This window comes from Vanessa tameamea, chromosome 17 (assembly GCF_037043105.1).
Source record: "Vanessa tameamea isolate UH-Manoa-2023 chromosome 17, ilVanTame1 primary haplotype, whole genome shotgun sequence".
Taxonomy (NCBI): Eukaryota; Metazoa; Arthropoda; class Insecta; order Lepidoptera; family Nymphalidae; genus Vanessa; species Vanessa tameamea.
The window spans coordinates 6,014,767-6,029,317 of record NC_087325.1 but is presented as its reverse complement, the minus strand read 5'-3'; the positions used below and the strand labels follow the sequence as shown (position 1 = coordinate 6,029,317).

General features: G+C 29.6%; 2 protein-coding genes across 4 annotated transcripts; both read left to right on the top strand.

The window, feature by feature from the left end:
- Positions 1–509: 509 nt before the first annotated feature.
- On the top strand, positions 510–4,938 carry LOC113400435 (sialin-like). 2 transcript variants are annotated; one of them, XM_064217512.1, is made up of 12 exons: positions 510–836; positions 940–1,049; positions 1,590–1,719; positions 1,805–1,889; positions 1,990–2,207; positions 2,283–2,438; positions 2,516–2,651; positions 2,817–2,920; positions 3,264–3,371; positions 4,023–4,144; positions 4,544–4,624; positions 4,698–4,938. In XM_064217512.1, exons 1-12 carry the CDS (start codon positions 687–689, stop codon positions 4,759–4,761), a joined length of 1,464 nt encoding a protein of 487 aa, XP_064073582.1. In that variant the 5' UTR covers positions 510–686; the 3' UTR covers positions 4,762–4,938. The 2 variants fall into 2 exon arrangements, with proteins under 2 accessions (XP_064073582.1, XP_064073581.1); XM_064217511.1 differs by having other exon boundaries at positions 2,793–2,920.
- Positions 4,939–6,246: 1,308 nt separating this feature from the next.
- Positions 6,247–10,135, top strand: LOC113400320 (arginyl-tRNA--protein transferase 1). Of its 2 annotated transcripts, XM_026639846.2 has the most exons (9): positions 6,247–6,401; positions 6,532–6,658; positions 6,733–6,977; positions 7,079–7,129; positions 7,400–7,462; positions 7,530–7,717; positions 8,471–8,632; positions 9,051–9,232; positions 9,462–10,135. In XM_026639846.2, the coding sequence occupies exons 1-9, from the start codon at positions 6,311–6,313 to the stop codon at positions 9,865–9,867; spliced, it is 1,515 nt and encodes a 504-aa protein (XP_026495631.2). In that variant the 5' UTR covers positions 6,247–6,310; the 3' UTR covers positions 9,868–10,135. The 2 variants fall into 2 exon arrangements, with proteins under 2 accessions (XP_026495631.2, XP_026495632.2); XM_026639847.2 differs by lacking the exon at positions 7,400–7,462.
- The last annotated feature ends 4,416 nt before the right edge of the window (positions 10,136–14,551 follow it).

The window sequence follows — 14,551 nt, the reverse complement described above, 5'->3', positions numbered from 1 at the left end:
TTAAAAAAAGAGTTTAGATGGGTCAACCTTACACTCTAAGTCTCAATGCATCGTCAGACATGTTAGCCTGCCATTATATATGTCGTTGCTAGCGGTGCCTAATGGACGAACCAATTTGCTCAAAGAGGCGCCACTGACGCGCACATTACGTACCCTCAACGTCATAGCCGACAGGGTAGATTTGTTTTACTACAGCCTGAGTGAACTCACAACTATAGCCACTTGGACTATATCACATATAATGTAGAGACTTATTTTAAATAGTGTTAATGAACGTTCTGTAATATCGTATTAGGACAACCATGTCCTGTAATGATATGTATACAGTTTTGTACTATAAATAAATAAATATTTACTCACTCACCCTTCAGTTATTTTTATTATTTAGATTATTGTATATTTTTTTGCGTAAATTATTAGAATGCGTGGTACAACTCTAAACGGGCTTTCATAAAACCACCACCAGTGTAGTGTACCTTACTGGGTGGGTGAAACGTAACTTTCTCCTCCTGGCTCGTATTGGTTATTTATTAGAAATCAGGTTGGCTTCATTTATATCTAATATTTTATTTTGTAATGTTTAAAATTTGTATTAGAGCCCTTGTAAGTTATAATTTTGAATCTCTCAATATTATATAACAATAATTATAAGCTTAATATTTATAGTTCGTTTCTAGGTTGGAATAATGATATTTATAGGTTATTTTCTAATCTACATTGTGCGTTATAACCTTAGTGTGCATATCGTTGATATGGTTGAAATACCGAAACGACTTTTCAGTGTGTATTATAATGACACTCCGTCTCTTCGTACTATTTTAAATACACGATCTGGGGTTTGTATATACCTAGGTATAACTTTAGAATCATCATAATGTATATATAGACTATATATCGACTATAACATTGTTTATTATATCTTCACGGTGGAATTTTCAGAATATTATTGATATAATACATTGGAATGAAATTAAAATTGCCTTGTTACTCACCGCTTATCACATTGGATATTGTATATGCTTTCCATTATTCCATAATATTGGTGATACGTAAGATATATTTATATGCCATTTTGTTTTTACTTAATATTCATAATAAAAAATCACCTAGGATGGACATATGGACTTTAAAACCGTGCTACTATGATTAATTTTTGTTAATTACAAAGCGAATGTTACTCATATTTTGTCGCTTCAAAGTAAATTTAAGCAACATATTTTTTTCTATTTTGTTGGATTTAGTTTTTATTGTGATTTGTTTATATCGTTTATCTAGTGGCTTAACTGGTAACTTATAAGTTTGCAGATCCGAAGGATCTAGGTTCAAGTCCAAGATCGGATCAAAAAAATATTTAGGTTTTTTTGTCAAGAAATTCTCAGTAGTTTCGAAGTTTATTATTTTTATTATATACTTTTGATATGCTTATTAATAATTTGTCATTATCACCAAAAAAGTATATGAGGCCGTTATCATCATCTATGATATTAATAGAAAGTAATAAAAAAGTAGCTATAATACATTCTAACCCCTATTCAAATATACATAATAATAAGCATCTCCATGTATTTCCATTAATATGCAATTTCCAGGTTTGGACCAATGTGGGTTGTTGGCACAGCGGGGTTAACATCAGGTGTCTTAAATTGTCTTACTCCAGCATCTGCATATTATAACTTCTGGTTGCTTTTTGTTGTACGCATTTTAGTTGGTTTCTGTGCGGTTAGTAATTTTTATACTTAATAAATATTTTGTTTTAAATTAAATTATAAACTTGGTCATAAAGAGAAGCCTAACTTGTCTTCAGGGCGCGATGTTACCAAGTATGGTTCAAGTGCTAAGACATTGGGTACCACCAACTGAAAGACACCACTTTATGTGGGCGTATTGTGGTAAAATTCGTGAAATTTTATTAAGATTAGACGTTTTAATTGTAATATTCATTAGTATTTTTTCTATTTACAAGTATCTTTATGCGTTTGCTTTAATCAGGGATTACGACAGGAACGTGTAGCACTTTTCTTATTTGCGCAGCTGTGCAATATTACTTTCGATGGTCTTTTGGGTTTTATATTTCGGGAGCGATGCAAATGTTTTGGGCTATCGCTTGGGTATTTTTAATAACCGATAGCCCTGAAAAACATACCTTCATATCTAAAGAAGAGTTAGGATATTTATCAACAACTATCGGAACAGTTTTTAATATTAAGGTAATTTGATTTGCGTTCAATTTCAATCATTCATAGTAATATAATTTTGTTTGTTAATCGAAAACATAATTCCAGTTAACAAATTCTCAAGCGCCGTGGAAAATCATTTTAAAATCGACCTCGTTTTGGGCTATTTGTATTCTTAATTTTGGTTACGCCTGGATGATCATATCTGTTTGTATACATGGACCTCTTTACTACACAGTTACCCTGAATTACAGTGTTTATGAAGTAATTGTTCTGCATACTTTTAAGATTAATTATAATAAAATAGCAAAAAGTTTGCCAATTTAAATTTATTTTTGTAGGCATCAGCGTTGACTGCACTACCTTTTCTTTTAAGACTGCTATTGGGGACAATTATAATTCAAACGTATCACTGGTATAAACATAATAACAAAATTAGAAAAATTAAACACATCCGAAAATATTTTATAGTTTTTTGTAAGTATTTCATTTATATGTAGTATGACCTCGTTTATGTTTGTGTACGTGCTTACATTTAAATTCAAACTTATTAATTGATCTATTATATTTTATCATTATTATAATGAAACGTTTTATATTTATAATTATTTGACATAGCTCACGTGTTGCCGGGAATTTTAGTGTCGATGGCGTGGTTCTTGCCGATCAACCCTGGCCCAGTTCTGCTGACCACAGCTATTGCCTTTACCGCAGCGGGAATGGATCTTACTTTAGATATTTGTTACGTAAGATTTTCTGTTTCATTAACTTATTTCGAGAAGCTTAATAAATATAATTAAAGAGTTTAAACATATCTATGTTATACTATAAAAACAGTATTATGTAATATAATAGTTTAACATTCAAAGAAATTACTCTCCCGTTGAGGAGGTTTGTAAAAAGCTTGAGCTTATAATGCATTTCACCGCGTGCGAAACGCACAATTTCATCTGAAAAAGTTATCTTATTATCTGAAAAAGTACTTCGATCATCATCATCTTCGATCTTATTTCTTTATTTTATTCTTAGGTAATGTGATGTATTTGTTTAACCATTTGCTCTTTTAATAAACCACTTAAGCGATTGTAGGAACTTTCTCCGAATTACGTCAATTCAATCAATACTGTAATTAAAATAATTGGTAATTTACCTGGAATCATTATATCTCTATGTGTTGGAGAAGTTACACATAAAAAAGTTAGTACCAACTTAATTAGGTTATCTATTAAGTAATCAAATATTAATATATAATCTATTATCCCTTTCGCAAATTATACTTAATTGATCGTTACAAACAAATTATTTTAATATATATTCTGTTTTTTTTTATGGTATAGGTTGGCAGACGAACATATGGGCCACCTGATGGTAAGTAGTCACCACCGACCATAGACAATGACGCTGCAAGAAATATTAACCATTCCTTACATCGCCAGTGCGCCACCAACATTGGGAACTAAGATAATATGTCCCTTGTGCCTGTAGTTATACTGGCTCACTCACCCTTCAAACCGGAACACAACAATATTGAGTACTTTGGTACGTTGTTTAGCAGTAGAATATCTGATGAGTGGGTGGTACCTATCCTGGGTTACCTACCACCAAGTAGGGCTTTGTGCAACTTTACCACGAACTAATCGTGGTAATGCATATCACGATTTGTTCGTATGTACTGAGTTGAATATTCACCTGAAATTAGGCCTAATATATTTATTTACTTTAACTTATTGCGCTTTTTATCTTAGAGCCTATTTTTCACCTTCGGAAAAAAGGGTATCCTACATTTAAAATAAAAAAAAATGAAAGAAAAAGTTTATAACTAAAACCGTACTTATTTATTTATTTTAGAATTCTGCTTTCGTATGGCGATACGTTTGGAGTTTCCATGGTTCAATATTGTTATTGAGTGGACTTATATTCCTTGTTTGGGGTGAAACGCATGTTCAGGAATGGAATGAAATGCGGCGAAGGTAACTGACTATAAGTCTGGCCTAATGAGATGCACAAAATTTAAAACAGTATTGAAGGAAATAATTTAATTACTATATAATTTTAGTGTAAAATAAACTTTTAAGATGTTGCTTGTGTCATTGTCCCTGCAGTATTATTAGGTTTAATAGGTTACACCTCATTTAAATATGTACATATATGTTAATATTCACAAAAATAATTCTTGTATTCGGCTGAACCGATTTGGGTGACATTTTGTATGTGTGTTTTGAATGATTCCCTCCTTAGATAGATAGTTTAAACTTGGTAGTTGGGTTGAGTTCAGGTTCCAGGATTTTTGCGAATTAATTTATTATTTCACCTGTACGAATTCGGGACGGGTAGTGCGTAATTTATAAAATCCTACTATTATTGTAAAGGCCGCGGCGAAAAAGACGCCTCGTAATGAGACCATCTATCATGTCAAACATTGTTGAAGTGGATGAAATTGATGAAGCATCGTAAGTAACAACATGAAAAGTAAAATAGAAGCAGTATAAATTATATAATAAAATATATGTTTTGTAATAACAGGTATCGTTCTTCATTACCTCAGCGGCCAAGGACATTGAAATCGATGATACTTTCGTCGAATTAAGATTTATGGTATTCATTTCAACATTATCATAGAAGATACGTGATTGGAGAAAGTCAATGTGTTGTGGAGCAGTCGGCCAAGTCTCTTTGTGGCCACACCATAATCGGAATGAGAAAAGTTTGAGGGAACATCGTTTGTCTAAGTTAAAGTCTAATATTGTTTGTATTGTTTCGCTAAATAAATATATTATCAATTTTCCTAATGATTACATCTATATGATTTATATATTAAACACATTTTATAGTTACACCATTTTTTACTGTTTTGCTGTATTTTTTTATTTTTATTAAATTGGCTTTTAAATATTACTTCTATTAATTAGATTAGATGAAGGTAATTGGTTAACTTACCCCAGACACTAGACCTGCAAAAGTACACGTAAATTAGGTAAATTCTACTAGTTCAAATTAAAACGTTGAGGTTACTGTTTTCATAGACATTTTGTTGATCTACAAAGTTAACTAATGCTTAGGCACTGATCTAGCCCAAATGGCTAGTTTGAGTAACCGTATCCGATCAGATTGGGAACAGAGAAAGATGGACATTTTACAGTATCACAACAATGTAAAATTGAATATTTTAATTAAGTATTGCGCAATATCATTAAACCAATTAAATGAAATGGAAAATTAAAGATCGTAAAATAAAAAAATACAAATAATATAGCTTATACTAATTAAATCATCAATTGCTTCACGCTTGACCTTATCCCATTTATTTGGAGTGGCTGCAATGAGTAAACTGCATTAAAAAGGATAACGTATAAAGAATACTTTTGCAGTGGATTGTTTTTCCATCAGCATACGAGTGGGTGAGACGCTTGTGTTTTGAATCGATGGATGCGTTTTACAAAAACATTTTAATCGCCTCTCACGTCCCTCGCGGTTTGTTTGCGATTGAGTTGAATGTGCATCTCCGCTTAAACTTATTTTATAATTTATTGTAATAAATTGTCAGGAATATATTTATAAATCAATAATAATTAGTAAAATGTCTAAATCTCATCGCCTTTGTAAGAGTTATAATATATATAATAAATAGTTAGTATTATATTTGACTCTTTATAGTCTTTGTCGAATAAGTGTTATAATAATTAAGTATAAAACGAATAATAATTAAGCAAGACTAATAAACTTAATAGTGATAATAAATTAAAAAAACACATAATAATATAATATTGTCCGGCCATAGACTAGCGATATTCTAGGCACTTATATTTCATCTGTTTTTAAACATAAACACACTACTCTACTGTAGTGCAACAACAACAAATTATTGGAAATTACTAGTTCTGATATCGATTAAGTAAAAAAAAAAACAGTTCAAATGGGCTATTCTTGTAGTAATGTTTAATAATTTGTCCATTTTCATATATTCATGTATTAAGAGTCAAACATTTTCTTTAAAGGTTACGAAATAGTGTTACTTTTCTAAACGTAAATGTTAATTATGAATTCTGCATTTTTTGACATTGACAACTGACATTTGATTCTTTTGTTGGTCATAGTAATTCGATTTTGTAAATTATACAATTTTAAAATTTATAAATATGATGAAACGTAGTATAATTGAATACTTTTCTGAACACGATGGCTATAAATGTGGTTATTGTAAAAAACCAAATTCTAATTATAATTACGGTAATTTTTATAAAAGGCATAATGTAAATTCTAACTAGACTTTTTTTTAATTATTGAATGAAATAATATTAAAGTGTCTTTTTTAATACCTTTTTTATATTTGACATAAATTGTATAAATATACATACAGGAATGTGGGCTCACACAATGACTGTGACGGATTACCAAGATTTAATAGATAGAGGATGGAGGCGCTCTGGAAAATATTGCTATAAACCAACCCTAGACATCATCTGTTGTCCGATGTATACCATTCGGTTTGTATTACTTTGCTTCCCTTTGTCCACAAAATAGGAAACATAGTAAAGAAAGTTACATTTTTTATGCACAGATGTAGAGCATTAGAATTCAAATCATCAAAATCACAGAAAAAAATATTGAAAAGATTTAACAAATTCTTGATGGGCCAAGACGAAAATAAAACAATGTCTAGGAGTAAGGAAGACATGACTATTGATGATGCTGAGGGTAGAGAACAGTTTGTAGAAACCACGAGAGCTCATCAGGAGGGAATAATAACTGATATAGATTTACCATTTATTGAAGATGCAAGTGACCCAAGGAATGAAGAATTAGGTACTTTATTAATAAAATATTTGCAAAAATTTTTTTTAACTTAATTATTGATTTGTCTTTAATCATCAATTATAAAACTTCATATTGATCTTTTATTTCAGAAACAATATCCATTCAAGAACCTCACTCAAGTAAAGTGGTTAACCAAGAAGGTATTATATTGTTTAATTCCTACCTACAAACCTATAAAACATAATCAGCTTAAAAAACCCTTTGGTTTTGCTAGAGTTGGATATTTACTGTTCAAAACTTCTTAGTTAGTTAGTTAGCGTTAGTCGCTACTCAGCTCTAGAACTGACATGTCTGATTAACTTTGGCAAGTTTCCATCTCATTCTAATAGCACACGGATTATGTATGTAAATATTAATAATTATAATACATATTTTACTATAAATGAATATTGCCTTGTCTTCCTAAACAGATAAATCAACTTCACAAACAGACCCAGTTAAGGATAAATGTACAAAAATAAATCAAAACAAAGGTTTGTTCATGTGTTATTTTTTGATTAAATTTAAGTATTATGAAGTATTAACATAGTTTTTGTTTAGTGGCCGGTCCTGATCCTACAAAAGGTCCATGTAAAAAAGCTAAACAAGTCAGACGCCAGAGGATGTTAGAAAAACTCAAAAATAAAGGTGTTGACATAAACAATTTAGCTACTACCAGTAAAAATAAGGAAAAACAGATTGAAGATTTTATAAATGAGTTGCCTAATGAAGTTACAAGGAAATTTGAGGTATGTATAAATATAGTAAATAATATAATAAATATAAATAATATAATATAATAAATATAAATAATATAAAAGAAACAAAACAAAGGTATACATGTATAAATACTAGTTTCGAGCTACATGGGTGGGTGTATATAGTTATTAAAATGAGTGTTGTGTATGATGTTTAAGATTTATCATCATATACAGCACTCATTTTTTAATTCTATTTTTAAAAAACATGTTTCAATAAAATTAAAGTTTAAACAGATATTATTTTTTAGTTTATTATCTATTAGGAATAAACTTAGGTTAAACTAGGACAAAATTAGGTTCCCACAAGTAATATAGTAATTGGTGTTGCCAGATATATTTATTTAGGTCATATTCAACCAATTTTTCAGTTGTTTTATACATCTACTCTGTACTGTACAGTCTATTATAGTCTTCCACCAACCAAATATATACTTACCATAAATCTCTCATCTGTCAGTCTAATAATTAACAAAATATTATTAAGAATAATGAGTTACATTACTATCCATGCACATGACAAATACTCTGTATCAGACTGTATAAGTTGAAGCATAAAGGAATCAAATCCCAATTGTGCTAAAAATGAAGAACATAGAAATTGTGATTAAAGTAGATTAAATCATTATTGTCTATTGTATTCTCCTCTCTTAAAATTAAGTGATAACATAGTATAAAAGAGGTTGTTTTTCTTGTAATAATTATTTTTATCATATGTTTAAATTGTTTTTTTTTTTATTTCAGATAAAGTTAGTTCGAACATCACCACCCAGTGCAGAATGGCTAGCAACATCCAAAGAGACTCATGAGGTTTATGTTAAGTACCAGACAATAATTCATGGCGATAAACCTGAAAAATGTACAGAATCAAAATTTAAAGACTTTTTAGTGAATAGCCCATTATTGGTAATATATTTTACAGTTATATTGAAGAATAAATTATAAAGAAAACTTATTCTAATTTTCAGTTTTTACTCGCTACAAAATATTCTAAGTAAATTACTATAAAAAAATGGCTCAATTTTGTTAATTAATAACTTTTTGATTGTGTCTATGACGTGTATACTATATTCTTCATTGCTATATACAATTATAAGAAAAAAATATTTATTTTATTTTTTATTTAAAATAATCTATGTATTTATTTAGTTATTGGTTGTCTTCTAACACAAACTATTTCAATAACCCTAAATTTTGACATATCATCATCGATATGCCAAGTTTTTTTTTTTTATCACTAGATAGATAGATATAAATGGTTTAATGGAAAATTATATTATTTAAAAAAAATTTGAACTTAGAAAATATATATTGTTAATTACAGGAAGAGTATTCAGAGATTGGTCCTTATTGTGGTTACGGATCATTTCATCAACAATACTGGTTGGATGGAAAAATTATAGCAGTGGGAGTATTGGATATATTACCTAAGTGTGTTTCGTCTGTTTATTTCTTTTATGATCCAGCATATAGAAACCTGACCTTGGGAACATATGGTGCCTTAAGGTAACATTTTTAGGATTTCATTGTAATTATGAAGTTCTGAGTTTTATACATTTATGACTTTGTATGTAGCAAATTTATCAAGCATCATATAATACAATAATTTAGTCTCTTTCTAAATGTGAAAATAATTTGAGTTTGTTCATTTTAATATGTTATTTCCTTGTGCAAATAAATTTTGATTTATCTATTATAGTTATCTTAATTAGATTATTTTCGTTGTATTTTTCAGAGAAATAGCATTCACTAGATACTTACATTCCACGTGTCCGTTTCTTCAATACTACTACATGGGTTTCTATATACACTCTTGCCGTAAGATGAGATATAAGGGAAATTTCTACCCATCGGATCTACTATGTCCAGAGACATACAAATGGTTCCCCATAAAGGACTGTTTGGAAAAACTGGAAATTGTGCCATATACGAGATTTGATCCCGATATTGATAGTGTAGACGAAAACTTTCCTAGTGAGAATGATATTAATTATATACAGGTGTTATCAAGGGGAGAAGTTATGCATTACAAGTTGTATAGGCGACGAGTTGGGAGGAGAGGTGAGAATATTGAAGAAATGCAACAATACGCAAAGCTAGTCGGCTCCAAAGTAGCTAAAAGCTTAGTAGTGGTCAGATAATATCTTAATCTTTATATAAACTAGAGATAGACATACTCGAGATAGCAGTCTTTAAGTATCATCTATCAACTATACAGGTATTTTCAATCCAATTCTAATAAATATAGCCTATTCCAATGACTGAAGGAAAATATAAATAAATATTTCATTTATATTTATGTGATTTGCAGTTCTGCTATAGTACGTACGAAACTGAAATTGAATATAATTCTATTTATAATTCAACACTATTACTCTTAACTGTAGCTGATTCCTACCGAAGAAGGAGTCAAAATAAACAAGCCTTAGATTTACGTAGTCCATGCGTTTTGCTAATAGCTCAGTTACTTTGTGCACTTAAAACAGTTCTCGATTAATATATCGTTATTTGTAAAACAATATTCCACTTTAATATTTAAATCCACTTCAATTTTACGTTCAAAGTTACGATAACGTCATTTGTCACAAATCAGTAATCCGTAATGCATTACTTTTGATCCCGACCAATGATGTCACCACGATTCAAGGTCAAAGTTATTCGTTTAACATTGGAATAGACTATAGTCAAATTAATATATTTTTTTCAAATAAATGTTTTAATACTATATATAAATAAATTTGACTCAAAAACTTGACAGACGCAAGTATACTGAATTTAATTTCTCAGTTATTTGTCGGTATAGCTTTTCTTAATATTATTAATATCTAAAACTTTTATGTTTGGAGGGTCTAGATAAGAAGGATTTCATAAGTAGAAAAAGAAAAAATGTTTAAGAACCCATAAATTTAGACTGTCGTAATTTGTAGTTTTTAGTTCTGAAAGTGAGGCTATAAGGACAGATGTGTTAAAATTACACGTTCTCAAGGAGATTTTGTATATACGGAAAAGCTCCTTCTACTCTTTATACACTTGTGTTTTGTTTTTAACTTCATTATTTAAAATACCTAGTACTTAATTTATTTTAATAATCCATAATCGCATTTTTAATTTACCCACCTCCTGTTTCACCTACAATAGTATTCCTTGTCTTAATTTGCATACTAATTAGTTATGTATAATTATAAGTTATTTTAATTAGTGTAATGTGTACTATAATTAAATTATATGTACATAGTCTGGATGGATTGAATAAAATGTTTGAAACATTATAAGTTTTTCTTTTGAAATTTGTTTTCAAATATTTAATCCCATAAACTGTAAATTATAAAAATAAAAAATGTATATTTATGGAATGTATCAGCCCTAGCACGAAACGCTGTCGATTTCCAATCGTAAAGGTATTGAATTCGATATAATAACGAAGTGATGATATGAGGCAGACATGCGATTACGTTAGATTAAAGTCGTATTGAATGAATGGTAAATTATTTTACTTTAACGATTACTATTTTTCATAAAACCTTATTATACCCAATAAACCGGGTGAAAGTATTATTCTGGCGAACTCCTTTATCCTAAAATGGATTTTCAAGAGTCGTGCAGCGCCTCACCTATGGTCACTTGAACTTTATCGGCGAGTTGCCCAATGCCCACCAACGCCCGACCCCGGATATCTTGCATCCCGCCCATAGTAAAAGTCCAAGTCGGGCTTCGTAGATTTTTTTAACATTATGAAAGTTCACTTAAGTCACAACTACGACTTAATAAAATTTAAAATTTTAAACGTTGTTTACTAACTCGAGTACAGCTAACTATTCATAAGGGATAAACTATCACTATTTTTTAATGTTAATTTTTATACGACACATGAGACAGAACACGGGCTCAACTGAATTATATAAATATAATACAAATTACATAAGACGAAGAAACCTTAATAAATTCCGACGGGAAGGAATTTTGTAATTTTTTAATTAAAAAACTTGCAGTGGACAATAATATTGTAATATTTCTACTCAAGATGAGACGGCTGGTCCAGTTGTGCCACTTTAACGGTCTGTCACTTAAGAATTAATTGTGATAACAATACAATATGTATCAAGAACTTCCATTAAAGTTGTTTTATCGCAGTTATTGCACGAAACATAATTCAATTACGCTAAATGGATAATCAAATGAATCGTGCAAATTCCGTACAAAAATGGGTGGAACGAGGTCAAACGAAAACCAACCAGACCATAATATTATGTTTTGACGTCGATGTTTGAAAATTTACATGAAGAGGGTTTATATATATTAATGATTCTTCATTATTTTATATTTTGTATCAAGGTTATTCTTAACTTTTATATTTAATAATTTTAGTACTAAAGTAAATGTGGATATCAGTTATAATAAATATACATAAATAGTGAGTAACTTCGTACGTGTAGGTTTAATTTTTTCCTATATTTTTAAACAGTGAGATATAAACACATGATACAATCCGTATCGATATGACCGATCTATGACTATAGAGTGCTAATAAAACGACCTAATGTCTTTATTTCTCGTGCTTTTCAAATATAAGAAAGTATCAAAACGCATAAATTAAATACGTAATATATTTTGATTAATACGATGCGATAAAACAAATCGACTATAATTATAATAACATTACTTTGAACAAATTTCAAATGTTAATGTAGCTTATATTTACAAATATATGCTGCAGTAAAATTTTCTTAAGATATTTCGGAGCTGAAAAATATCAGATATAGAGATCTGCCTTATCAATTTGTTATTGTCTATGCGTTGAGTGTGTAACAGGTGGTGAATTTGTCATATCCTTTTGGCAAATGATGAAGATTAAATATTAAACATCAAAACGTTCTACGATAAGATAATTCTGTCGAATTTGTATTATACATTTTAGATCACATAATAAATTATATTTAAGCGTTCAAATCTTGAGTGTTACGTAGGTTTGAACTCGTAAGTCGTCGTAATATTTTTTTTAAATGTAATAAATATTTAAAAGTTTATAATAATAAAATAAATTGTTATAATGAACACCAGCTTTATCTGTGAAATCAATTAGTATATTAATATAGAGTCAGTATACCCCCAAATCTCCAACTTGTATATACATACATTGTATTATAATAGTAAATAAATAATAATAAATAAATAAATATTGGACAACATCACATACATTACTCTGATCCCAATGAAAGTAGCTAAAGCACTTGTGTTATGGAAAATCAGAAGTAACGACGGTACCACAAACACCCAGACCTAAGACAACAAAGAAAACTAATGAACTTTTCTACATAGGATAACCTACTAATGGTGCTGCATGGTGTATATATATAATATAATGGTGGAATATGCAATTATTTTAAACACACATTCAGAGTGGTGGATGCCTCTTCCTTGCTGTAGGTTATTTATGAGTTGTTCCCAGCCCCGCCCCTTAAGCATACTAAGCGCCCAAGTTCAAGCAAGCAGTCCTTTAGGGAGTCGCTTACAAAAAAAAAATAGGAGACCTTCAAGAGGGCATCACTTAGGTCTAAGACTTGTCCATCATTGAGAATTAAAGTCTACTTGAATAAATTATATTTTGATTGAAGTTACTGTATATAATTTCCAACCAAATAATTTGGTTCGTGTTCTGGCTTATAAAGGCGTATCAGTAATAACCAGTTCTCGCAATAAAAATACACATGTCAATTTCGTTGACATTATTAACTAGATCTCATAGAAAATAAACATGCTGTAGTTATCGTTTACGACAAGCAAGAAGTCAGGAGAATTTTATAACTAATAGTTTCAATAATATTTTATTTTTTCCTTACATTGTTCAATGATAACAATCAGAATAGCAGTTCATCAGATTTTTTATTATATTATATATGAGATACACAAAATAACAAATTTTACGTGCCTACGTAAAACCTGTTGAAAAAAAAAAAAAAACTATATACATACATGCAATCTGAAGGTGATTCCGCACATCGAAAGTTCTTTATATTATTGATGTCGTGAAGTGTTATCCTCACTTATTCGATATCATGATAATTTATATTCAGGGTTATATTTTAAGGTTTCAAAAAGCATAATGTTAATAGGTAGAACACTATACCTATGCTATTTTTTGCTGTAAATTATTACTAATTTGGGCAGATTCAAATCTTGGCTTGTTTTTACAAGTTTTTATTGTAATAAAACTAATTGCGAGTATAAGTCCGTTATGTAGAGCACTAAATAAAATATTTGTTTTGGATGACGTGTAATATCTACTGACGCGCCTTGGGTGTAAAACGGACTCGTACAAATGTCGTGACGGCAAAAGGCATGATTTTATAAACGAAAATAAAATTCTTATTTATTTTACTTCTTGTTTCTTTGTTGATTTTCTTTAATTGTATATGTTTTTTTTCAATTGAATAATTTCAATATATCATATCTGAAGTCTCGAGATGATCTATTTTTTTTTTCCTAGAACAAATATTTTTTTTTTAAATTATTTATTAGTCTAGTGTGGCACGGGAACGAAACTAAAATTTACAAAGTTAATTTTTATCTCAAGGTTTTGAACTATACCTAACTTGCATTTATTGTCATATTTGCAATAATACATGAAATTAATAATCTTGTAGCTAAATATTCCGGTTTCGAGTTCAGGGTGTGTAGCGTGTACAATTTTATTATACCTATTAATATTACATTCCTCCACAAATATGAAACAATTAAATAAGGTTTTTACCCTCTATAAAACGAGTGAACTGGTCTTAGCTGCTGCAACCTTAGGACATAAATCAGACGACGCCAGAGGTTTTACAA

Coding starts and splice junctions, on each gene's coding strand:
- LOC113400435 (XM_064217511.1), top strand. CDS start 687: ATGATATTTATAGGTTATTTTCTAATCTACATTGTGCGTTATAACCTT. Junction 1,890..1,989: donor CTTTATGTGGGCGTATTGTG/GTAAAATTCGTG, acceptor TGCTTTAATCAG/GGATTACGACAGGAACGTGT. Junction 4,145..4,543: donor TGGAATGAAATGCGGCGAAG/GTAACTGACTAT, acceptor ATTATTGTAAAG/GCCGCGGCGAAAAAGACGCC.
- LOC113400320 (XM_026639846.2), top strand. CDS start 6,311: ATGATGAAACGTAGTATAATTGAATACTTTTCTGAACACGATGGCTAT. Junction 6,402..6,531: donor AAATTCTAATTATAATTACG/GTAATTTTTATA, acceptor ATATACATACAG/GAATGTGGGCTCACACAATG. Junction 9,233..9,461: donor GGAACATATGGTGCCTTAAG/GTAACATTTTTA, acceptor TGTATTTTTCAG/AGAAATAGCATTCACTAGAT.